This window comes from Scardinius erythrophthalmus, assembly GCF_964197995.2.
Source record: "Scardinius erythrophthalmus genome assembly, chromosome: 5".
Classification (NCBI taxonomy): Eukaryota; Metazoa; Chordata; class Actinopteri; order Cypriniformes; family Leuciscidae; genus Scardinius; species Scardinius erythrophthalmus.
In genome coordinates this window covers 1364644-1392143 of record NC_138225.1, presented here as the reverse complement: position 1 = coordinate 1392143, position 27500 = coordinate 1364644, and the positions used below count along the sequence as shown (strand labels likewise).

The 27500-nt window shown below is 38.0% G+C and overlaps 1 protein-coding gene across 1 annotated transcript in view; it reads left to right on the top strand.

The window, feature by feature from the left end:
• cita (citron rho-interacting serine/threonine kinase a) overlaps positions 1–27500 on the top strand; it is a 100643-nt gene that overhangs the window by 31894 nt on the left and 41249 nt on the right. The window contains exons 6-20 of the mRNA XM_081366836.1: positions 4414–4467; positions 8191–8244; positions 9040–9180; positions 10513–10638; positions 11037–11132; positions 13677–13793; positions 15198–15307; positions 15955–16129; positions 18517–18714; positions 19368–19421; positions 20217–20414; positions 22236–22429; positions 24373–24508; positions 26663–26767; positions 27473–27500. The exon at positions 27473–27500 is cut by the window's right edge and continues 113 nt beyond it. Coding sequence (XP_081222962.1) covers positions 4414–4467; positions 8191–8244; positions 9040–9180; positions 10513–10638; positions 11037–11132; positions 13677–13793; positions 15198–15307; positions 15955–16129; positions 18517–18714; positions 19368–19421; positions 20217–20414; positions 22236–22429; positions 24373–24508; positions 26663–26767; positions 27473–27500 — 1786 coding nt within the window. The remainder of the gene's footprint in view (positions 1–4413; positions 4468–8190; positions 8245–9039; positions 9181–10512; positions 10639–11036; positions 11133–13676; positions 13794–15197; positions 15308–15954; positions 16130–18516; positions 18715–19367; positions 19422–20216; positions 20415–22235; positions 22430–24372; positions 24509–26662; positions 26768–27472) is intronic.

Sequence of the window (27500 nt, the reverse complement as noted above, 5' to 3'; positions counted from 1 at the left end):
TGTGTGTGTGCGTGTGTGTGTGTGTGTGTGTGTGTGTGTGTGTGTACTTGTACAACTATCTTTGTGAGGACCAGTTTGAGTGTTAGACCATTGGAGTGAGGACATGTTGGCCGGTCCTCAGTCTCTGAGAGCCTTTAAAGGCCTGTTGAGGGTCAAGACTTGGTTTTAGGGATAAGGTTATATGAGGTTAAGGGTCGGTTTAGGGTCAGGGGTCGGGTTAGGCACCTAGTTGTGATGGGTAAGGTTAGGGTAAGCAGCTAGAGATTGCATTGTGTCAATGAATGTCCTCATAAAGAGATGTACAAGAATGTGTGTGAGTGCGTTTTATCACGAAATTCAAACAATAAATTGAATGTGACGTCACAGATCACTCTCTTTACTACTAGTTACTGCAGCAAATAAACATCCGTGAACATCAGAAGGAAAGATGGAAGATAGAATAACACTTCCTTAAGTCAGTCATGTCTCTAGTAATCGTTCGATCAGTTCAACCCCCGAAAGACTCAATAAAACAGAACAATGTCACTTAATAATTTATTATACTTAACCAGTAATTATTATATTTAAATAATATAACAAAATATTTACTATAGAGATAGAGATGCAATTTCATCTCTGTACAAGATATATAAAAATTAAAAGAATTTTATCAGATTATCTAATGTCTAATATTTAGTTTATCTATCTATCTATCTATCTATCTATCTATCTTATCTATCTTTCTATCATCTATCTATCTATCTTTCTTTTCATAGACTGAATTTATGTTGCTCATGATTATAAAATAATTTTCATTTGCATCTTTTGAAATTTTAAGAAAGAAAAAAATTGTGCACATGTATGAATTCCTTTGCAAAACACAGATATGTTTAATGGAGTGGAGCTTAAAGGCATGCTGGGATTAAATCTGGACAAAGAAGAAGCTCAAATATAAGAACTTTCATTTGTCACATATTTTGATCACTAAATCCTTCCCAGACTTACACGAGTTATTTGAGTAATCTGGCATGAGAACAACAGACGGAGTAAAGAACGAGTGGGAGAGTCCAGACGTGTGATGCTCGTGTGTGTGTGTGTGTGTGTGTGTGTGTGTGTGTGTGTGTGTGTGTGTGTGTGTGTGTGTGCGTGCGCACTAAAGTACTTGGTCACTGTATAGCTGTTTAGATATTGGAAGAACCATTATTGGTCCACACACGCAGACACACACACGCGCACACACTCACAGACACTCACACACGCTTTTTCACACATGCACACACGCGTATTCACACGCACACACTCACACACATACTCACAGACACGCACAAATTCTCACACACACGCATGCGCACGCTCACAAACAAGCAGATATTGGAAGAACCATTATTGGTCCACACACACTCACAGACACTCACAGACACGTATTCACATGCACACACTCATAGACACTCACACGCACATATTTTCACACACACATTGTCATACACACACGCATGCGCAAACTCGCACGCGCACCCACACAAACTCACACTCGCACACACAAACTCACACTCGCACACACAAACTCACTCGTGCACACGCTTACACTTACTCGCACACACAAACTCTCACTTGTGCACACGCTTACACTTACTCGCGCACACAAACTCACTCGCACACAAACTCTCACTCGTGCACACACAAACTCACACTCGTGCACACGCTTACACTTACTCACAAACTCTCACTCATGCACACGCTTACACTTACTCACAAACTCACACTCGTGCACACGCTTACACTTACTCACAAACTCACACTCGCACACACAAACTCACACTCGTGCACACACAAACTCACACTCGTGCACACGCTTACACTTACTCACAAACTCACACTCGTGCACACGCTTACACTTACTCACAAACTCTCACTCGTGCACACGCTTACACTTACTCACACACACACAAACTCACTCGCACACACACTCATGCACACACAAACTCTCACTCGTGCACACGCTTACACTTACTCGCACACACAAACTCACTCGCACACACAAACTCACACTCGTGCACACGCTTACACTTACTCGCACACACAAACTCACTCGCACACACTCTCACTCGTGCACACGCTTACACTTACTCGCACACACAAACTCACACTCGCACACACAAACTCACACTCGCACACACAAACTCTCACTCGCGCACACGCTTACACTTACTCGCACACACAAACTCACACTCGCACACACAAACTCACACTCGCACACACAAACTCTCACTCGCGCACACGCTTACACTTACTCGCACACACAAACTCACACTCGCACACACAAACTCACACTCGCACACACAAACTCACACTCGCACATGCTTACAATCACCCGCGCACACACACAAACTCACACTCGCACACACAAACTCTCACTCGTGCACACGCTTACACTTACTCGCACACACAAACTCTCACTCGTGCACACGCTTACACTTACTCGCACACACAAACTCACACTCGTGCACACGCTTACACTTACTCACAAACTCTCACTCGCGCACACAAACTCACTCGCACACACAAACTCACACTCGTGCACACGCTTACACTTACTCACAAACTCTCACTCGTGCACACGCTTACACTTACTCACAAACTCACACTCGTGCACACGCTTACACTTACTCACAAACTCACACTCGCACACACAAACTCACACTCGCACACACAAACTCACACTCGCACATGCTTACAATCACTCGCACACAAACTCACACTCGCACACACAAACTCTCACTCGTGCACACGCTTACACTTACTCGCACACACAAACTCTCACTCGTGCACACGCTTACACTTACTCGCACACACAAACTCACACTCGCACACACAAACTCACACTCGCACATGCTTACAATCACTCGCACACACACAAACTCACACTCGCACACACAAACTCACACTCGTGCACACGCTTACACTTACTCGCACACACGCTTACACTTACTCGCACACACAAACTCACACTTGCACACACGCTTACAATCACTCGCACACACACTCGCACACACACAAACTCTCACTCGTGCACACGCTTACACTTACTCGCACACTCACACTCGCACACACAAACTCACACTCGCACACACGCTTACAATCACTCGCACACACTCTCGCGCACACACAAACTCTCACTCGTGCACACGCTTACACTTACTCGCACACACAAACTCACACTCGCACACACGCTTACAATCACTTGCACACACACACACACACAAACTCTCACTCGTGCACACGCTTACACTTACTCGCACACACAAACTCACACTCGCACACATGCTTACAATCACTCGCACACACACAAACTCACACTCGCACACACACTTACAATCCCTCGCACACACACGCACACACACACTCACACTCACTCACATGCTTACAATCACTCGCACACACACTCGCGCACAAACTCTCACTCGTGCACACGCTTACACTTACTCGCACACACAAACTCACTCGCACACACGCTTACAATCACTCGCACACACACACAAACTCTCACTCGCACACATGCTTACACTTACTCACACACAAACTCTCACTCATGCACACGCTTACAATCACTCGCACACACACACACAAACTCACACTCGCTCACATGCTTACACTTACTCGCACACACAAACTCACACTCGCACACACGCTTACAATCACACGCACACACACAAACTCTCACTCGCAATCACACACACACACACACGCTCGCACACACAAACTCACACTCGCACACACACTTACAATCACTCGCAATCACACACACGCTCGCACACACAAACTCACACTCACACACACACTTACAATCACTCGCACACACGCTTAAAATCACTCGCACACACACAAACTCACACTCGCGCACATGCTTACACTTACTCGCACACACAAACTCTCACTTGCACACACACTCGCACACACAAACTCTCACTCGCACACACACTCGCACACGGACTGAATTTGAAGGCTGAGACTTTGTTTCGTATCAGAAGTAATGAAGCACAAAGCTCTCTGTGATTGTCGGATGGGAGGGGCTACACACAGTGTTTTAACCGCAGTCTGACAATCCTGGCTTGAGCTACGGCTGATTCAGAGCCCATAATTCAACTCTAGAGAGATGTTCTTTACACTCAGTGTGAGTTTTTATGAGTATAAAGATGTTTTTCTGCTCCCTTTCGATTGTCAGGATATAATCGGCCCTGATCATCGGCTGTTTTTAAACAATCGACTGAGAGTGAAAATAATATTCTGATTATTGTTACATCATTGCATCCCTGTACATGTACACGTTAATGACCGATAATGTGCATGATTGGATATATTGCTGATATCCACTCAGAGAATGCTGACGTGTCATTTATGATCCTGTCGTGTGATTGTGAGTGTTTGTGTGTTCAGGCGAAGGAACAGGGGAAAGCGGAGGTGGAGGAGCTGCTCTCTAAACTCGACAAGGTACAAATCACCATCACACACACGACCACTGAAAGTCATTAGAAATCTGCTGGTGTCCCTCTGAGTGAATAATTAAAGCAGTCTCAATAATTCATCCGTCATCAAATCTGACTCAAACGACTCTAAGCGACTGGACGTGCCTGTGGGCTTTAACCCCCTGGGGTCGACGGTATCGCCGGCGATACCAGCTCGCTTTTTTTCAGTTCAGTTCAAAAGAAATTAATTTTGCTCTGTGGACTTTGATATTACAAGCAAGTTTCATACATCAATCGATTCTGTTAAATGTGTATTATTTTTGTGTATACTCACAATAAAAACAAAGTGTTGTGCTTTTTGCCAAATAAAGAAAAATAAACGTGATGCGAGTTCTGCCTTCTCTCTCTCAGTGAAGACCATTCTGAAACGCGTCCGAAAATGAACTGTAACTCAGCGAATACTCAGTCAAACAGACATACAGATACACAGACATGAAGCTTGAATTCTATGCTTTTAAATGAGGTAATTTATATAAAAAACAAATATTCTCATCTTGTGAAATCTGTATTAAAAGAGAGCGATCCCAGTCGAGCTCATTAGAGCTAATTCAAAGGTAATGTGACACGCCCACGGAGAGCGCGCGCTATTCAAACGCAAACTACTGAGGCAAACCAAGCAAATCTGTGAACGCCCCCCATATCAGCTCGAGAAAACAAGTTTATTCAGATCATTGTAGCCTACGTGTTTACACCATCTGGCAGCGCTGTGAGAAATTTTAATAATGGAAAATCTACCTCAGAGTGCGGGTATTGCAGGAGAGAGGATCCGAATATGTAGTAAGTTTTTTTTCCTTCTCAAGCGAATCGCGTTTCTGTGAATGAACGGCAGCCGCAGAGATGCGCGCTGTTTATCACAGCTCGCAAAAAGACAGTTTAAATTTAAATTGCGTCTCTGTGTGAATGAATGATGATGTTTTAGCAAACTGTATTGCTATACTGAGTTGAGTAAAAATCGACAGAAATAGCCTATGTTGAAATAAAATGTAGGCTATTTGTATAAGCAACGTTTTAAACTGAAAATTAACATTTATATGCCCTAATATTTCATAAAAACAACGTTACAGTCAGGCGTTTCTGTTTGTGTATGAATGTTTCGGTTTTAGCAAACTGTATTGCTACACTCAGTAAATATCGACTAAAATATGTTGAAATAAAATGTATTTGTATAAGCAACGTATTAAACTGCAAATTAACATTTATACTTCTTATAATAAAAATGAAAGACCTATGTTACAGACATATGAAAGACAACATTTCGTTGATTAGTTTTGGATAGATTATACATTTTTACTGTAAAATATCTGCCACCTCAAATAAGCTTTTGTTTGCCAATATTTGCTTATGTTAAATATAATATGTTTTGTCAAAAATAAAGTTATCAAATAATCAATCAAATCCTTAACTTTGAAATATGTATGATAAAATGTATACTTTAGTTTTTACAAAGAAAGATTACACTTGAATTGTTGTTGTAATTGTAACCTTTTTAATAAAAAAATATAATAAAAATATAAAAAAAATATATTTACAAGGTAGATGTAAACAAACTATTAAAAGGTAAATATAAGCCTTTTCTTTAAATAACTTTTATTGTGTTTTATTATTGACAAATTTGGGGAGAGGATAAATATTCCAAAACTGAAAATACAGTATGAGAATTAACTGCACAATTACTAGACATGTTTTCCTTGGATATTATAGGCCAAATTGCAAGCACAATATGTGGAAAAATAAAAAAGAATTGAGAAGCTTCCAACTGTTGCTCTTGCATTCTTGTGGCTCAGTGACTCACCTGAATGAATGGCTAATTAAGTATGCGGGCCCCATTGTCTCCTCAGGTTGAACCACTAAATATGCATGATCGTTGACGCCCACTCCGCATATGGCCTTTCCAAACAGAAAGTGCTTTGCAAAATTCAAATCAATGTATTGTGTTATGTGAATGATAAGGCAGGGTGATTTTCACTTTATTTTGAAGAAAAAACACTAGGCGATGACATCTTTTAGACAAAAGTCTTATTGGCACATATTTAGAATGTGTTTTATGGCCTTTTTTCAGAAACTTTACTTTTCAGTTTTTTCAATAACCATGCATAAACATTATTCTCTCAAAAATGCAGACATGTACATTCTTGTTGCTCACATTTCATGGTAGCCCTGTTTGTGCTAAATAGTGTGTAATTTTTTTTTACCATTAACATGTTTATAAGCAACTGAAACAAGCAAAAATGTCAGGGCATGTCAGAACATCTCAAGGACCCCAAAAACACCTTAGACCCCAGAGGGTTAAACTGATCTCATGATGCCAGTCCACAGAGCCGTCACAGTAACGTCACACTGGTGATAAATTATTATTATTATTATTAATAAACCAGATCATTTATATCAGGTTTAAATTTGTGATTTCTAGACCTCCAAAACCACAGAAAATAATACAATCTTTAACTCATGGGCAATTATTGTGTGTGAGTGTGTGTCAATCATCCTCAATGATGCTCACTTCGCTCTTCATACTGAAATCTCTCTCCGGTCAAGTAGTTTCAATTTTGAGAGGACACTCTTCTGCGTGAATAAATGTTTTTATAAATGTGATGATAAGCTCATCTATTAATGCCAGACAGTCAAGCACTACTGATACTCGGCATATAGACAGACATTCATTACCAGAGCTGTAGATGCAGGGTAGTTTACCAATAACATGGCACTTGACCTAATAACCTTTTAGGGTTTATTCTTTTTTAATTTATATTTAATTTATTTATTTATTTATTTATTTATTTATTTATTTTATTTTATGTTTTGTTATATTTTATTTTCCATCTTGGGCCATATACAGGGAAAGCTCATTTTGTTTTATTTTATTTCTTGTTCAATTGAATGTTTTATTTTATTATTTTATTTAAAATGATTATTTCTTTTTTTATTTCTTGTTTAATTTAATTTTTTATTTTTATTTTCCATCTTGGGCCATTTATAGAGAAAGCTTATTTTATTTTATATATTTTATTTCTTGTTTAATTTAATGTAATGTTTTATTTTATTATATTATTTTAAATTAATTTAATTATTTTTTAATTGGATTTTATTTTCCATCTTGGGTCATATACAGGGAAAGCTCTTTTTATTTTATATATTTTATTATATATGTTTTATTTTATTTTAAATTATTGTATTTCTTGTTTAATTTAATGTTTTATTTTATTTTCCATCTCGGGCCATACACAGAGAAAGTCTCGACAGGTGTCCTGTCCATCTCCTATTTTATTTATTTAATATATATTTATTTATTTTTATTTATTTTTGTTTGTGCATTATGATGGGCCATTGTTCTGTAGGCTACTTTGAATCCTGTCAAATGAAAATAGTTTTACGGTTTGCAGTGAAACACAAAAGCCCTAATATTACTTGTGTTCAATCTCAGCCTGACGCCAATAATAAATAAATAAATAATGACATGATATAGTGAGCGATAAATCACAGTTTATTGTAGTTTTAGACGCACTTCCCGGTGATCATCTCTATAGTTTCCTCGCCGTCCTGGTGCTAAACGTCTCTTTGAATCAGTTGTACGTCTCCATCAATGACTTAACATGCGCTGACGTTTAATTTCCTGTGATTACACACTCGTCTGCTGTGATCGCCACAGTGTGTGTAATAAGAGTGACTTCATGAGGATTCTGTGTTTCAGACCAACGCCGAACAGCAGCTGAAGATCCAGGAGCTGCAGGACAAGCTCTCAAAGGTACGGTGCGTCTTCTGGTTCATTCGATTGAAAGTACAGTAAATACAGTAAAAAAAAAAAATATTATTCTAATGTAAATCATCTGTTGTCTATGTGAATATACAGTAAAGTGTAATTTATTCCTGTGATCAAAGCTGAATGTTCAGCATCATTACTCCAGTCTTCAGTGTCACATGATCCTTCAGAAATCACTCTAATATGAGGATTTGATGATCAAGAAACATTTATGATTATTATCAGTGTTGAAAACAGATATTTATGTGGACACTGTCAAACGTTTTATTTTTCAGGATTCTTTGAATAGAAAGTTCAAAAGAACAGCATTTATCTGAAATAGAATCTTTTGTAACATTATAAATGTCTTTACTGTCACTTTTGATCAGTGTCATTGATGAATACAAGTATTAATTTCTTTAATAAAAAGTACAGCAAATACTACCATGATCTATTTTACTTCAATGCATATTAGAATTACAGTGATGTGAGGTTAAATGTGCTTAATTTCATGAAAATAATGTCATCAATCAAAAAAAAGTTTAATTTATTAATACGTAATATAATTTCGTTTGATTTTGATGTGTAATATGAATGTTCTAGTGTCAGAAAATGCCTGTCTGTTACATTATACTGTATATTAATAATAATGAAATATTTACTGTAATTTTGTTGCGCTCAAACACAAGCATGTTTGAATGGACAGAGGATCTGAAGGTCATAGATTGACTTCTTGGCCTAGAACTACACGTGTATATAATGCAGTTCATAGCGCTACATGTGTGACATCTGACCCCACAGGCGGTGAAGGCGAGCACTGAAGCCACAGAGCTTCTGCAAAACATCCGTCAGGCCAAAGAGCGTCTGGAGCGAGAGCTGGAGCGTCTGCGCAGTAAATCTGACCCCAGCGACACCCTGCGCAGACGCCTGCGGGAGACCGAGGTACAGCGCTCACTCAGATCATGAATATTACACCGCTGCTGGTGCATTGTGGGACTGAGAGAAGAGAGAGTTAAAGCATCTGTGAATCGACTGACAGCGTTATCATAATAGACTAATGTCTGATCAAATGCGTTGCTCATCGCTAGTTAATGCATTAACCAATGTTAACTAACGGGACCTTATTGTAAAGTGATTGGTTTATTGACTTGAATGACATTTAGCCTTATTTACTACAAATTTTCATTGCTGTAATAAATCTGGATGTTTTACTTGTCAGTTTTAAGTAATTGTCATATTCTCAGTAATGATTAAGTAACACATGACAATAAGGTTCATTAGTTAACATGCACTAATAATGAACTGCACGTATACAGCATTTATTAATCTTTGTTCATGTTAATCTCAACATTTACTAATACTTTATTAAAATCTTGTTTTAAAACATGAACTAACAATGAACAGCTGTGTTTTGATCAACTAACATTAACAAAGATTAACAAATACAGTAACAAATGTATTGTTCATGGTTAGTTTATGTTAGTTAATACATTAACTAATGTTAACTAATGAACCTGATTGTAAAGTGTTACAAATGATTATTATTAGAGCTCATTACTTAATACAGTATTTTATTGCATTATATTATAAAATACGGCACACTTTTTATTTCAATAAGTACACATTTATTATGTTTATTGTGTTTTTGAAAATATGTGAGATATTATTGTAATGTAAATCATCTGTTTTCTATGTGAATATATAGTAAAGTGTAATTTATTCCTGTGATCAAAGCTGAATGTTCAGCATCATTACTCCAGTCTTCAGTGTCACATGATCCTTCAGAAATCACTCTAATATGAGGATTTGATGATCAAGAAACATTTATGATTATTATCAGTGTTGAAAAGATTTTTTTTCCAGAATTGATTGATTGAATAGAAATTTTAAAAAAGCATTTACTTGAAATAGAACCGAACTTTTTTTAAACATTTTAAATCTCTTTACAGTCACTTGATCAATTGAATGCATCCATTAGTAAAAATAAATTCTTTCATTAAAGATACGTTTGAGCAGTAGTGTATACTACAGATAATACTATCATGATGTGTTTTGCTCTAATACATACTTGAATTACAGTAATTATGGGTGCTAAATATGCTTATTTGTCATGAAAATTCAATGCAAAATAAATCTTAATGGTGCCAAAATCAGGTTTAATTTTCTTTATGAGAAATATAATTTCTTACTTGTGATTCTGGTGTGTAATATGAATTAGACAGTTGTATTCCTGAACCTGTAATAAGTGTTAAATCGTTACTTTGTTCCTGTCAGGAGGGCAGAAAGACTTTGGAGAACCAAGTGAAGCGTCTGGAGATGGTGGAGCGGCGAGAGAATAAACTGAAGGACGACATCCAGACCAAATCCCAACAGATCCAACAGATGGCTGAGAAGATACTGGTGAGAGAGACGGATCAGACTAGCAAAGATTAAACCACTCACACGCCTCCTTAACCAGCTGACCTCACACACACACACACACACACACACACAGGTCTCTATTCACGTTTGTCTTTGCACCGTCATCCTTGTGCATCTGAGTTTCCTGCAGATTAGCATATAACAACAGAACACACACTCACACTAACGAGATGTCCCATCTGCTGTCACACACACACACCTCTTCACCTCTCGATGAGGAACACACACACCTTCAGGCCGTCCCGTCCACCAGCACACGGCTTCTCAAAGCAAGTCCATTTCTGCACTTCTCCTGCTGATGGGGTTTTAAAACAGCGCTGTGTGTGTGTGTGTGTTACCTGACGCTGGGCTGTGTGTGTGTGTGTGTGTGTGTTTAGGAGCTGGAGGAAAACTTGCGGGACACGCAGGCGACGGCTCAGAGGATGGAAGCTCATCTGGTGCAGAAAGAGCGGCTCTACGAGGACAAAATCAAGGTAAAGTTTGAACGGAGATGAATAACCACAGTGTTGTCTTCAGTAGAGCGGCTCATGGCTGGATTGAGCTCGTTATCTCATCAGGGTTCGTACAGGTGCTTGAATCTGACTTTATGAGATTTAACAGGAAAACCCTTGAAAACAGCCATATTTATGAAGAAGTACTTGATTGATTGATTGATTTATTTATTCGGGACAGTGCACAACATTAATGAACAATCTTGCACTTCTGTACAGACTGTAAATGAGCCAGGTTATAGCATAAATGCTAATTTTCACCTGTAGTCCCGAGGCAGGAGGACAACAACACAAAAAGATAATAAGACAATATTCAACACAAAAGGATATGACAGTATACAGTATCAGGCAAGAAACACATTAGCACGATTACATTGCATCAATAAAATTAGTAGCTGGGAATCCTTTCAATGGCATTTGCATATGCAATTATTAGTAATTTATTAGTTCATCTATTTAAACATTTTTTTTAGGATTTGAAAGATAATAAAGATATTGTTTGATAAATGCAATCTCTGATTATAGTGCTTGAAAAATAGTCCTGGAATTTGATTTTCCCGAATCTGTCCGAACCCTGGAGTAATGACACACGTCTTCTTTACAGCATCATAATTGAGGCTTCATTTGATTCTGTTATTTTCCAGTTTATTATTGTGAAGCTGCTTTAAAACAATATGTATTGTATAAAACGCTATAGAAATGAAGCTAATGACAGTCAGAATAATGTGTGCCAGTCAGTCTGTTAATGGAAGAGGAACATGACAGATGCATCGCTGCTTTGTTCTGCTGTCAGTGACTAGCGGTGGGAGATTCGGCAAAATATCACATCAAGATTTCTTTCAGAAAAATCACGATTCATGATTTTATCCCCATTTTTTTTATTCTGGTTTGACTTTTTTGCAAGTGCCTGAGCACTTCATTTCCCTAGCCTTACAAGCTAACTCTTTCCCCACCATCAACACTCAACGGCACATACATCAAAGCTGCCTAATGCTAGCGAATGAAACGTTGACGAGGACGAGCTGTAGCTGATGGACTCGATCTGTGTTTCGATCATCGTTCTGAATCTGATCCGGGTGTAGTCTTCGACTAAAACACGATTTTCTCAGCTTTTGGCTCAAAATGTTAATGTTTTTATGAAACTTACCCACATTCAAGTGTTGATAAAAACATAATGCATGAAGCTAGAATAAATGGGGTTGTTTTTTGTTTAATATGAGAGGGTTTGTTATTTCTTTTGTTTTATTGCATGTTCAGATATTCATACAACTAAATATTCTGGGGACCATGACACTTTTGCAAATGATCAAAAGCACTGGTGCTGGCTACTTTTGTTCAAAAGCTGGCGGGGAAAGTGTTAACAAAATATAAAAGTGTTAAATAAATATAAAAGGAGACATCAGACTTCAGTCTATTGTTGTTTGATCAGCATAAATGACCCAGACGGAAGCAGATTTATTAGGCTACTGTCACTTTAAGACTGAACGCACGGATCTAATATACAGAACCGCATCTGGTTTTCTCCAAACTGTTTATGTTCACTGAATACATAACTGACTGTGTTTATGTAAACCTGGTGTGCATTTGACAGTTTAAGTGCAATAAGATGTGAAAGATAACTTAGTTTAGGACTAAAACGCTGTTTGTCAGGCTTTTCGTGTGCGCGGACGGATATGTCACATGACATTTATATATTTTTTTTAAAGATTTCTAATTAAAATAAATGCTGTTCTTCTGAACTTTCTATTCATCAAAGAATCCTGAAATAAAAATGTAAATAACTGTTTTCAACACTGATAATAATCATAAATGTTTCTTGAGCATCATATCCTCATATTAGAGTGATTTCTGAAGGATCATGTGACACTGAAGACTGGAGTAATGATGCTGAACATTCAGCTTTGATCACAGGAATAAATTACACTTTACTGTATATTCACATAGAAAACCGTTATTTTACATCGGAATATTTCACAGTTTTTAATGTGTTTTTGATCAAATAAATGCAGTTTGGTGAGCAGAAGAGACCTTCAAAAACATTAAATGATCTTACCAACCCCAAACTTTTAAAAGGTAGTTTATAGATTATATAATCTTTAATGAAAACGTTTGTTGTGTTCCTTCAATGACCTTTTCCTTTTTTAAAGAGTTTAAATGCCAGACTTTTATTCTCACTCTATAAAAATGAATAAAATCTATGAATAAAAAGTATTTTTGCTTGAAAATCGTAATTTCAATGCTTTGTGTTTGTGTACAATGTGTCATATTTGATAACAAAGAATCAATCAGTGTCTGTAAACGCCACAACAAACACTTTAGAGAAGTTTCTATTCGATGACAATGTGAACGACACTGATCTGAACGTCAGAAAACATCATTCAGGGAAGATTTTCACATTGGCTGTCATCGCCAGATCAGTTTCAAATCCATTTCTTCTCATTTTATCAATTCAGAGTTCATCAGAACTCACATCCGTATCTGAGTGAGCCGGTCTGTAGAGCGATGTTGATGACGGTGTGTGTGCAGGTTCTGGAGGCTCAGATGAAGGCAGATCTGGCTGATAAAGACGGTCTGGAGCAGAAGCGAGCTCAGCACGAGGAAGAGGCGCGTGAGAAATGCAAACTCATCAGCGAGCAGAAAGCCGTGAGTGTCTCGTCTTCATCTGAGGTTCAGTCGTGTTCGCGGTAGAGACACTTGATCATCTGAAACCACTAGAATCCAGTGAGGACTGAAGCCTGTCACGTCAGGAGTTTCGTGCTGATGATTAGTTGTCAAATGAATTATTGCGATTAACAGTTTAATTCTGTTTTGTTCATGTTACTTACAGTGTAAGCCGATACATGACTTTTTTTTATTGCTTAAAATCATATATAAAATAATACAAATTATGTTTTACCGTAATGCTGCAATATTAATATTTATATAATTATTTATAATATAATATAATGCAGTCTGATTAAACCCACAAACATTCATATCATTGTGTACTTTTTAAGGGTTTTTTATATTCTTTATTCTTTCACCTGAAAAAGAGACACAATGTTGTGCATTTGATCAAGCACTTAATTATCTCTTATTTCGATGGCAAAATGTGATTGAAATTTTAACTCAATCTCAAATAACTCCGATTAGATTTGCAGAACCACGACCAGACGATTAGTTGATAATCATGACAGGCCTAGAAAGCTTTATGGGTAATAAATGGATGTTAACTGGTGAGTTGACATGTTTAATTTTAGGCATGCACCGATATGAACATTTTGGCCGATACCGATAACCGATCATTTTTTATATTTGAAAGCCGATAACCGATATATTGGACAATAAATCTAAATCCAAATTTATTTATACGTTTTGAGATCCTGATTATAAAAACAAAAGTCTCACCAGTAAAATCCACGTCCCAAACACACAATTATAATAATATTCTCAATATAATTTTATATAGCCGATATGACAGACTTGATTCCAATCATATTTAAAGCAATTCAAAACCATCATGTTGAACAGTGCGCATCTGAAGGAAATAATACATTATTTATCGATACTGATATGTTGTGCATCACTATTGATTTTAAACATTAAATTATGTGTAAATTATATTAGAATGATGTCATATAATTTCTTGATTTATGATAAGGAATATAATTTATAAATGTATCATTTGATATTTGGGATGAGATTCGCTCTTCTCATTTTCAAGCCCTTCAGCCCTTCATCCAATTAACCCGTTAGACTTTAGCTAACTAGATTAGCGTCTCCTATCGTATGGCTGATCTCAGACTCACATGCTCACCGTGTGACACTGCAGCTAGAACACCATCTAACAAATAAAGTTTTCCCTATGAAGAGTTTATCATTAGCAGCCATGCAAATAAAAAAAAATGTATTTGAGTTTTAATGAACTCATCTTATGGGCTTTGATGTCCTGTTATTAAAAGTCCAGTGTGTAATTTACAACACTAGCGGCAACAAATGATGTTTCTAAACTGGTTTCTCAAACAGCGAGCATCTGATGCTGGATTCTGAGCATGTTTCTCTCCACAGACCATCAACGCCATGGACAACAAGATGAAGAGTCTGGAGCAGCGGATCGCTGAGCTCTCCGAGGCCAATAAACTGGCGGCCAACAGCAGCATTTACACACAGAAAAACATGTAAGAGACACCAGAAACCGGCCCGCTTCAGACTTGTGTTTCCTGACTGGGTTATTATTATCGGTACCTGCGGTCCGAGTGCGGCTGGTTTGGTTTCACATTCACATTGGTTACAAGGTAGTTTGTGACGTCAGAAACACCAGCGATTTCAAAGCGTGTTTTTGAGACTGTCTTTGGTTCACTGCAGTTTTAAGGAGGAAATACTCAGCAATGCTGTCGACTTATGAACTTACACATGGATTGTCTTAAAGCAGATTAAAAACACCACATAGACACATAAACTACATTAAATGCTGGATTTACACCACAGCGGGACTTTAAAAAAATCAAATCATCCAGCTACAAGTTGAATCACATCATTACAAACTTTGATTTGACACTTGAATCGAGTGTTTTAGATTGAATGGGTGACGGAGGAATTGCAATATTTGACGTTTTGCAGTTTAGCCAAACAAAAACAATTTTGTTGTTTTGAGAAACGCTTCCCAGGAGAAGCAGCAGTGATGCTTCTGAAATGAGTTTATTGCAGGAGAAATCGAATTCACTCCGTTTACTGTAAATCAAGGCCTTTAACACTTAAACATCTTAAAGGTCATGTGCCGAGATCCGCCTGTAAACCACAGTGTGTGTGTGCTGGTGTTTCCCAGGAAAGCTCAGGAGGAGATGATCTCAGAGCTGCGGCAGCAGAAGTTTTACCTGGAGTCTCAGGCGGGAAAACTAGAAGCCCAGAACGCCAAACTAGAGGAACATCTGGAGAAGATGAGCCAACAGGAGCAGAGCCGGAAGAGCCGTATTCTGGAGCTGGAGACCAGACTGAGAGAGGTGAGCGGATCCGCTCGCTTCCACGGGGCTAAACACTGTATCCCACACTCGGAACAATAGTGGGAATAGTTAAAGGGGTTGTCGGATGCCCATTTTCCACAAGTTGGTGTGATTCTTTAGGGTGTTATCATGTAAAGTTTGTAACATACTTCGGCTAAAATTAGGGGTGGGAGATATTGACAAAAATGAATATCTCGATATTTTTTCCCAATATCTCGATATCGATATTCAGACGATATTTTTGCCATCCTTCAAAGAAATGTGTGCAAACTGGCAAAGAAGGTCCAGTTGGTCTTTTGACTTGCTGCATTTGACTTATTATTGTAGGCTATAGAAAAAAAAAAAAACAATAAAGGAGCTTACTAAACAGAATCTGAGTTAGCCCCTGCCTACTTTGTGCACTTACAAAAAAAAAAAAAAAAAAAAAAAAAAAAACGGAACTATTCACCTCTTGCAACAGTGATTATTAAATCAAACAACAATATTGTTGATGATAAATTCAAAGTAAAAAATGTTCTTTTCAAAACGCTATAAATCCCTCAATTTTTTCCCCAAAACGCAAAATCCATCTTTTTTTTTTTTTTTTTTTTAAATTGATGGTTTGTCTTTTTAAAAAAGTATTTTGTCTTTTATTTTTCGTGTTTGCATTTATGAGGAAAAAACAATATTACGTGACAGTTCTCCATTATGGACGCGAGCGCTCTGAAAGCGCACTAAAAGACTTTCAAACTTTCACAGAGACCTCAAAACAGAAAGCACAAAGCCTTTCTTTAAAACGAATTTCGTTTTGTATTAATTGTATCTTAGTTTTAATATTTTTTTCATTACCAATTTCTGGATTTAATGCATAAAAATAAAAATAAAACTATGTAGCCTAATAAATGTGCATTTCTCCGGTGCATTCACTAGCCTACTGCAAAGATCGCGAGTCAATAGAATAGCCTATCATAAACTTCATCTTTGCAGCCGACACAGAAATTAATAAACAATTAAAATGTCTTATTGCAATATTTTACATAATCATTACTTTTGCTGGTTCTTTGAGGCAGCTTTATAGGTTTATGGCGTTTTGGAAAAGAGCTCTTCACGTACAAACACCGTTTCACCAAGGCACAGCGGCCCTTCAGCACATAAGAACAAAAAGAGAAAAAGCACGGACTTACTAATTACGAAACTTTGATGTGGTCCAACAGGTGAAACAGTCACATATTTCTCTGCAACTCAAACCTTCTCAGTACGAGTTATGAAGGAAGAGAACAGCATTACAGTTTTCAGCGCGTCCTCCTCTGATTGCTGTGTTGTGACTGAAAAAGTGCGTGCAGGAGCACATGCGCAAAACGTAGGTTTGTAAAATGTCCTTTTGTAAAATGACATATTATAAAATAAAAATAATTCTTATATCATTTTACAAAACGGTTTTGCGCATGTGCTTCTGCGCGCACTATTTCGTGCGTTTTTGACGACACGGGACCATGGGCTGGGCCACTCGTTGCTTCCGGGAATAGTACTGCCCTACAGTGTTAAAAATCGCTACATATAATTGTTTAGAATGTTATAGTGTGCGTTATTTGTTTTCTCTTTAACTTCTTTCAGCTCTTTTCATGTTTGGGGGGGTCGGATTGTACAAATTATGAAATATTCGATATCCCAATTTTGCATATCGTCCAGACAACAATTTGGATATTATCGTCTAAACGATATATCGCCCACCTCTAGCTAAAATTCATTAAAGGTTGTGTAAAACAACAGCCTTTTTACCTCAAAAACAGCTCTGTTCACAGCGACCCGTTTCAGTGCATGTCTCTTTAAATGATAATGAGCAACTGCTCTGTGTGAGTGATGGGTAGGTTCAGTGGTCGGGTTAGTGTGTGTGTGTGTGTGTGTGTGTGTGTGTGTGTGTGTGTGTGTGTGTGTGTGTGTGTGTGTGTGTGTGTGTGTGTGTGTGTGTGTGTGTGTGTGTGTGTGATGGGTAGGTTCAGTGGTCGGGTTAGTGTGTGTGTGTGTGATGGGTAGGTTCAGTGGTCGGGTTAGTGTGTGTGTGATGGGTAGGTTCAGTGGTCGGGTTAGTGTGTGTGTGTTTGTGTGTGTGTGTGTGTGTGTGTGATTGGTAGGTTTAGTGGTCGGGTTAGTGTGTGTGTGTGTGTGTGTGTGATGGGTAGGTTCAGTGGTCGGGTTAGTGTGTGTGTGATGGGTAGGTTCAGTGGTCGGGTTAGTGTGTGTGTGTTTGTGTGTGTGTGTGTGTGTGTGTGTGTGTGTGTGTGTGATTGGTAGGTTTAGTGGTCGGGTTAGTGTGGGTGTGATGGGTAGGTTTAGGGGTCGGGTTAATATAGGGGGACAGAATATACAGTTTGTACAGTATAAAAACCGTGTGTGTGTGTGTGTTTCAGATGGGTCTGGAGCACGAGGAGCAGAAGCTGGAGATCAAGCGTCAGGTGACGGAGCTCACGCTGTCTCTGCAGGAGAGAGAGTCTCAGATCTGCAGTCTTCAGGCCGCGAGACAAGCGCTGGAGAGCCAGTTACAGCAGGCCAAGACCGAGCTGGAGGAGACCACAGCCGAGGCCGAGGAGGAGATCACTGCGCTCAGGGTGAGGACACACACATCACACGCAGTCACTCACGCTTTCAACACCTTTTAGGCTAATATGTGACCCTGGATCACAAACCCAGTCACATGACGCACGGGTGTATCTGTGGCAATATCCAACAATACATTGTATGGGTCAAAATTATCGTTTTTTTTTTATGCTAAAAATCATGAGGATATTCAGTGAAGATCATGTTCCATGAAGATATTTAGTAAATTTCCTACCGTAAATATATCAAACATGTATTTGTGTGAGTGAATGCTGCACAATCGCCAACATAAATGAACAACTTTAAAGGAGATTTTCTCAATGTTTAGATTTTTTTGCTCCCTCAGATTCCAGATTTACAATAGTTGTATCTCGACCAAATATTGTCCTATCATAACAAATCACACAGTTTTTGTATATAAATATACATATTTGTATACATACAGTCAGTTATATATATGTACACATTTATACTAAGATATATTTCACTGGCCCATTGCAATTGTAAAGGTCAAAGAGAAGGTGTAAAATGGACATAAAAAATTTTTTTTGGGGAAACATGGACTAACATTTATAATAGCATTTGAGTAGATACTGCATCTCTGTACGACACACACACACACACACACACAGCATCTGATCATGTGTGTGTCCTCCTCCTCCAGGCCCACAGAGATGAGATTCAACACAAGTTCGACGCGCTGAGGGACAGCTGTTCGGTAAGATTTCACACAATCCCCTGTTCTCTGCGGTATGGAAACGGTGTAGCATCGGCTTGTTGTGCTTTGCTAGCATGATTTCAACCTCTCCGTTTGGCTTGAGGATCCTCAGGGATCGGGAACAGAGCTCAGAGAGAAACTATTGATTAAAACAGCCGAAGAAAGAAGAGATCTTAAGAGTCGGTATCTTCTTCTCCTGGCCGTGACACAACAGGAGAATCGATACACACTGATGCCTCATTTATCATTGTTCACAGACCCCAGATCAGCAGATTCACTCGCCCCACCCTCTAAATCTAGTTAAAGGCTTCCTAACTCTCCAACAGTGATTGTGGTAGAGCGCCTCTTATGTGTTTTGATGGATGATCAGCATAATCAAAAAATGCTTTTCTTACTCAGTATTTTTGTCTTGTTTCCAGTCCAAAAATAAAAATATTCTTAAATCAAGATGCATTTACTAGAGGAGTAAAATGACATAAGATTAAGTATTGTTTGCTGGGGAAATAAATACAAATTAATTGAGTTGTTGCTTAAAATAAGCAAAATTATCTCCCAATGGGGGTCAGAAAAATAATCTTAATTCAAACAGAAACAAGATAACCTCACCAATAGATGCTGCTAGAAATCACACACTGCACCTTTAAAATCTTTTATAGATTTATAAAAAAATTTTGTTTGTGTAAGTTTGTTTTAATTATGTTATACTTATGTTGTTACATGTTTAATATCTGCCATGTAATAGCCGGCGATGCTGATATGGCAATAAACTCAAATATCTCTACTACTCTGTCACAGGTGATCACAGACCTGGAGGAGCAGCTGACCCAGCTGACCCAGGAGAACGCCGAGCTGAACCGGCAGAACTTCTACCTGTCCAAACAGCTGGACGAGCTGACGCTGGAGAGCGAGGAGAGACTGCAGCTCAGTCAAGATGTGGACCGTCTGCGCAGAGAAGTGGCCGACCGAGAGATGCACCTCAACAACCAGAAGCAGGTGTGCTCCATCTGCGCACACACACACACACACACACACACACACACACACACACACACACTCCATCTCCATAAGTGGAGCGAATCCGGGTGTTTACACTCACAGTTCCTTGAAAGTGGAGTCAAGTGTCTTTTCTCTTTTACACGACACCGTTTTCAACTAAAAATTTAAAACTTGTTAGCGTTTTGGCCGTTCATTTACACACCAACGGCGTTTTGGGCGCCTGAAAACACAAACTTTTGAAAACAGGCTTTTGAAAACGATCTCCGTGTTCAAACAACAAAAACGAGAATCTCTGAAGATGATGACGTCATGCACATGCGTATTACGTGTTCAGTCTATAGTGTTTCATTGCCATCTACTGGCCTGGGAGCAGAATACAGCGTCCCTTATCTAGTCCCCCTGTAGTCAATCATTTTATCTCTTAAAACTCATATTTAATCACCAAAATGACATATTTAAATGTTTTTTCCTTGTCTTCCTGCCTTAAAATATCTTGAATGTAACTCGACACTCTTGCCTCATTTAGTATGCGCGGATCTATGAATATGCAAATGAGCCCCGCCTCCACTCACTCACTCAGCTCAGAGATCCACTGGTTGACGATCACACGTTGATCTGATTGGTCACAAGGTAGTTTGTGACGTCAGAAACACCAGCGATTTAAAAGCGTGTTTTTGAGACTGTCTTTGGTTCACTGCAGTTTTAAGGAGGAAATACTCAGCAATAGGGCTGTCACCTTTGATAAAAATCTAATTCGAACGGATATCGAATATCAAGCAATGTATTCGAATATATTCAAATATCTACGAGTAAAATGTAAAATGAAGTTAACGAACAACCTCGATCCATCAGGAAACGCCACATGGTCGCTGAATTTCACTGCGCTTCATGAAGAGTTTTTCTTTTGCGCGAAAAAGCCGTTCGCCGGAGATGTGTTAAAGATAGCGGAGTGCATTCATGATTAGGCTATATAATAATCCTCCTGGCGCCGGGTCTGAGTGAGTAATGTACTCTCTTACCTTTGTTCTTTGATTAACATTAATGACACTTTAAGACCAGCCGCTGCGGACAGAGACGCGATCTGACACGCGTCGCATTTTCTCACATCTCTACGTTCATTTAAGACTTTATTTAAATAATTTAAGACTGCTCTTATGAGGACACTCGACAAAACGGACATTTGGCATAATTTGTGTGTTGTGGTTTGTTCAAGCCCGAAAGAGAACTCGATACTGACACACGCGTCTTTTCTGTGGGTCATGTGTGTGTAATAGGCAGGAGTCTTGTCGTTTTCTTCCATTTTCAAAACAAGCTGGCTATTGGCTATTATTCGCTTGATCTGGTCACGGGCCTACGCTACAATACGTTTAGAGCGGCCGCTACTGGATGAGATGGCAAACAATAAAATAAAAAGCAAACGGTCTAATCATAGACTGTAAAAAATACACAAAACATGGCACTTTAAAAACCGGACAGTTTATTTATAGTTCGATTTCGGATATTTCACGTGATATTCAAATGCATATTCGAATATCGAATAAAAAGTGACAGCCCTACTCAGCAATGGTGTCGACTTATGAACTTACACATGGTTTGTCTTAAAGCAGATTAGAAACTACACAAAAGACCTATTCGGGCAGGAAATGTTTCTCATGTGGACGTCTGTAAAAATAAATTTGCATGGCACCTTTGAGGAGCGAGTTTTGTAATTCCACGAACCCGGGAACGCTCTGCTCAGGTGTTCAGTCACATGATTGTCTGCTGTAAATAAAATATCATATGTTTGGGAATAATACGAATAAATGTGTGTGTCGGCAGAACATCGAGACCCTGAAGACCACGTGCAGTATGCTGGAGGAGCAGGTGGTGGAGCTGGAGAGCCTGAACGACGAGCTCCTGGAGAAGGAGAGACAGTGGGAGAACTGGAGATCGGCTCTGGAGGACGAGAAGAACCAGGCGGAGCGCAGAACCCGAGACATGCAGAGACTTCTGGACAACGAGAAGCAAAACCGGTAACGCAAGCACACCACGTGTTATAAAAGATTCTATTTCAAATAAATGCTGTTCTTTTGAACTTTGTTCATCAAAGAATCCTGAAAATAAAATGCCTCAGTTTCCCCAAAACTGTTTTCAACACTGATAATAATCATTAGGGCTGTAACGATACACCAAACCCACGATTCGGTTCGTATCACGATTTTTGACCCACGATTCGGTTCGTATCACGATTTTTGACCCACGATTCGGTTCGTATCACGATTTTTTTTTTTTTTTTTTGGGGGGGGGGGTGATTTTTATTAAAACAATATTTTTTATTAAATAACATTTGTAAAACCTTTATAAACTGAACACCAAAGAACAAGATTAACTATGCAAATTATTAAAAATATAAATAGCCATATATAAAATAAATAAATAGCCAAAGCTATAACACTTCTGTTTTCTTCGTAACAAAATACTGTTGAAAAGCAAACAGAACTAAACTCCATTGTGGTGAACAGAGCATGTTGAAAATTCTCCTTCAATCAAATTCTCTTACATTTACAAAGTAGGCTAAATTAAATGGCTACTGTTTCACACTGTGGTAACTGAGGCTTACTGCCTGTGCTGCAAACCACCAATCAAACCTTACAAATTGAGGTAAATTGTGTTTTTTCTTGCTTTTCCCCAGTCTTAAAGTGAAAAAGGTAGTATTTAATTAAATACATTTATAGTGAGATTACTACATTTTATTTAATTAATCGCATTTATTGTCAATCTGTTCATTTTGACCACGAACCATGCGCTGTCACTTTAATTCAGCGCGTGCAGCACAAAAGAAATACTCGTTGCGGAAACGATCACTGCACTGCTGTATACGCACGGCAACTGGAACGGATCGACGGACGGCAACCGCGTGCAGTGGGAAAGCTCTGACCGGTTAACATGGGTAGGCTACGGAAAAAATATGCACCGCATATGCACTGCAAACGCAGTATGTGTGAAACGGCCGTTACTCTGAGAGTTGGAAGGGGTGTGTCGCGATTTTGCCTTCTCACACCGCGAAACAGGATCGTGGATCCGAGTGTCGCGATTTCGATTTCATATCGCGTATCGTTACAGCCCTAATAATCATAAGTGTTTCATGAGCAACAAAACATCATATTAGAATGTATAAATGAGGAGTAATGATGCTGAAAATTCAGCTTTGATCTCAGGAATAAATTACACTTTACAATATATTCACATAGAAAACAGATGATTTAAATCGTAATAATATTTCACAATTTGTATTGTTTTTACTGTATCTTTGATCCAATGAATGCAACCTTGGTGAACAGAAGAGACTCTTACAAAAATCATTTAAAGTCCCCCTGTGGTGTAAATCCAGCTTTTAATGTAGTTTATGTGTCTATGTGGTGTTTTTAATGTGCTTTAAGACAAACCATGTGTAAATTCATAAGTCGACAGCATTGCTGAGTATTTCCTCCTTAAAACTGCAGTGAACCAAAGACAGTCTCAAAAACACGCTTTGAAATCGCTGGTGTTTCTGACGTCACAAACTACCTTGCAACCAATCAGATCAACGTGTGATCGTCAACCAGTGGATCTCTGAGCTGAGGGAGTGAGTGGAGGCGGGGCTCATTTGCATATTCATAGAACCGCGTATACTAAATGAGGCAAGAGTGTCGAGTTACACTCAAAGATATTTTAAGGCATGAAGAATTTATTTTCAAGGAAAAAACGTTGAAATATGACATTTTGCTGATCAAAGATGAGTTTTAAGGTAGTACAGGGGGACTTTAAATATATTACTGACTCCAAAATTGTGTCACTTGTTTGTGTCTGTATATTCTTCTTATATGCATATATTCAATATATCTTGTCATCATGCTCAAACGCAACACAGACTCAGTTTTCTCAGTATACTCAGTTTTCTCAGTGTGTGTGTGTGTGTGTGTGTGTGTTCCTCCAGGTTGCGAGCGGACCAGCGCAGCTCAGAGTCTCGGCAGGCGGTCGAACTCGCCGTCCGGGAACACAAGGCCGAGATCGTGGCTTTGCAACAGGCGCTGAAGGAACAGAGACTGAAAGCAGAGAGTCTGTCTGATACTGTGAGTTACTCAAACACACTCTGCTAAAAATGCTTTTCTTACTCAATATTTTTGTCTTGTTTCCAGTCCAAATATCTAAAAATTCTTAAATCAAGATGCATTTACCTAAGGTAGTTAAACACCATGAGATATTAAGTCATGTTAGCTGGGGAAAGAAATCCAAATGAAGTGAGTTGTTGCTTAAAACAAGTAAAATGATCTGCCAATGGGGAAAGAAAAATAATCTTAATTCAAACGGAAACAACATTATTTTTCTGACCCCAATGGCAGATCATTTTACTTGTTTTAGGCAAAAACTCACTTCATTTGAATTTTTTCCCCAGAAAACAAGACTTAATATCTCATGGTATTTAACTCATCTTGTAAATGCATTTTGATTTAAAGGAGCTGTATGTAAGAAATCTATTTCAATTAATCATAAAATGGCCCTGATGTGTCACTAGACATTAAGAAATCATGTTCATTTCAAATACTTATATCACTGACAACAGTAGTATGGCTAGGATATTGTCATTTAAAAAGTGGACTTGCAGCCCTCAACTGATGTTGATGTTGTCATTTTGTGTTTTGGCCTGAGCGCCTCCCTCCACCCATCTACCAATCACGAAGTCAGTAGTGTTTCGGGATCCGGGTTGCCAGCTTTGCTCTAACCTAACCTAACCTACCCTAACTCTAGTCGGATAAAAATGTCTAACGTTACTAAATCAAAAAGACCTCGTTATAATTGAGAAATTCGTTGTGACAAAGTCGAAATAAAACCAGAATTTGTATAGGAGATGCTTTTGAAAGATGGAGGCGGCTGAAAACGGAGAAGAATTTGAACACAGACGCCAACGTTGCTAATTTTCTCCTAGACAGGAAAGATTCATCTATGCTTGGCTAACTTGTACTGGATGGACATTTCATATATTCATGACAGTCGAACAAAGTTATGCGTGTTCAAGCAACGTAACGTAACGTTAGCTCACATGGACGTATGCATTTGCAATGCATTATAGGAGCCCGTTTCTCTGTCATTATGCTGAGACGCTGATGAAAACATTAGCACGACCATTATGGCAATTTGAAACGTAATTGAGACAAGCCTAACTTTACCTCAGAAAAAATTATTCGTCATTCGTTCTTCTCGTACAGTATATCGTGGACTAAGTTACACATGCTGCAAGTTGACCTGTATGACCACTGCTAATGAAATTTAGTTACTCTAACAATATTTTCTGATGGGACTGAAAACAACCCTGTGATAGCCATTGGTGATATTGAATTTGTCCCGTGTTATAATTTCTGTGGCAAATGTTTATTCTGTTTTTAGCCTACTAGCCTAGGTTTTTTTTTTTTTTTCGTATTGAAAAATAAGGAAGTATTATTTTGTTGTTTAAGTCTATATGTTTTTTGTTTTGTTTTACTATTATCCTTTTTTTTTCCTCAGATTTTGAATTGTAATTGTATTTATATGTTCAAAATAAAGAAATCAAATCAAATTAAATATCAAATCAAAAACGCTTATCTCTTCAGCTATTATGGCCCCAGCACCTCAACAATTAGTACATTTTTTAAATAAATAATTACTCATCAAAATATCTCTCAAAAAGCATAAACACAATTAACAGAAAAAAAAACTTACTGTGTACGTCTCGTCGTCACTTGCCATTGGAAGCTCATTGAAGCAGCATACGTTTCTGCTGAATCCTGCAGCTTATCTGGCAACCTCGAGTCAGGGGGGAGGGGATACACGGCTCTACAGTATTTTTAAAGTGATTGCAGTACCAGTTTTGGCCACAATCCTACATACGGTACCTTTAAGAATTTTTTTATATTTGGACTGGAAACAAGACAAAAATGCTAAGTAGGAATATCATTTTTTGCAGTGCACCCGCAACATTTTATCCTGGTTTGCTCCGGCCCTGCGTCTGTGATATTAATATTCATGCCAATATGGAGTTTAACAAGCCTCGATTAAGCGCTACAGCTGATGGAGATTAATTAAACACTGAGGTGCACATGAACACGTCGCTGCGCATTAGATGAACACTGAATAACAGAACCCTTCTGCTCCCTCAGATCAGCACCTCTGCTTGACGCCTTCAGAGGTTGTGCTGGTTTTAAGTGTTGTTGTGGTGGTGTTTATTGTGTTGTTTATTGTGTTGTTTTCAGCTCAATGACCTGGAGAAGAAACATGCCATGCTGGAGATGAACGCGAGGAGCCTCCAGCAGAAACTTGAGACTGAGAGAGAACTCAAACAAAGACTCATGGAAGAGGTGAAACACACACACTACTGTATATGGAGACCGGCCGTAGAATTTAATTGTTCTCAAATTATAATTACAGATGATATAATATAAAATAGAATTTAAAAAAAATATATTAAAACATACATAGTATAAATGCCATCAATTTAAAATTACAGACAATATAATATAATTTTGTTGTTATTTTAATATAATATTATTGCAAAATAAAATAAGATAAATGTAAAAAATATATTTCAAACACGCACACACACATTTATATATAATTATATGCATGCAGTAATATAGTAATAAACGTAATATGTAAAAATATTTATTTACAGTATAATATATTGTATATTATATGATATAAAATAAAATATTCTAAATTTGAATGCAGTATATATGCAAAACAATTTATCAAATTATAATACTAATATGTTATTGCATTTAAAATTAAAATGTAATAATAATATGTTATATAACAAATATATACTGTGTATATATATATGCAAAAATACATTATGTTCTCAAATTATAATTTTACATACTCTATAATAAAATATATGCTAAATAAAAGATAAATTGTATACTATAATGTGAACGGACATATACTGTAATTGTTCTCAAATTATAATTACAGTCACTACGAAATAATATAATATTGTATAATATAAAACATAAAATATATATTAAATTAAATTAAAGGAAAAAATCTATGTCTGTGTGTGTCAGCAAGGGAAGCTGCAGCAGCAGATGGACC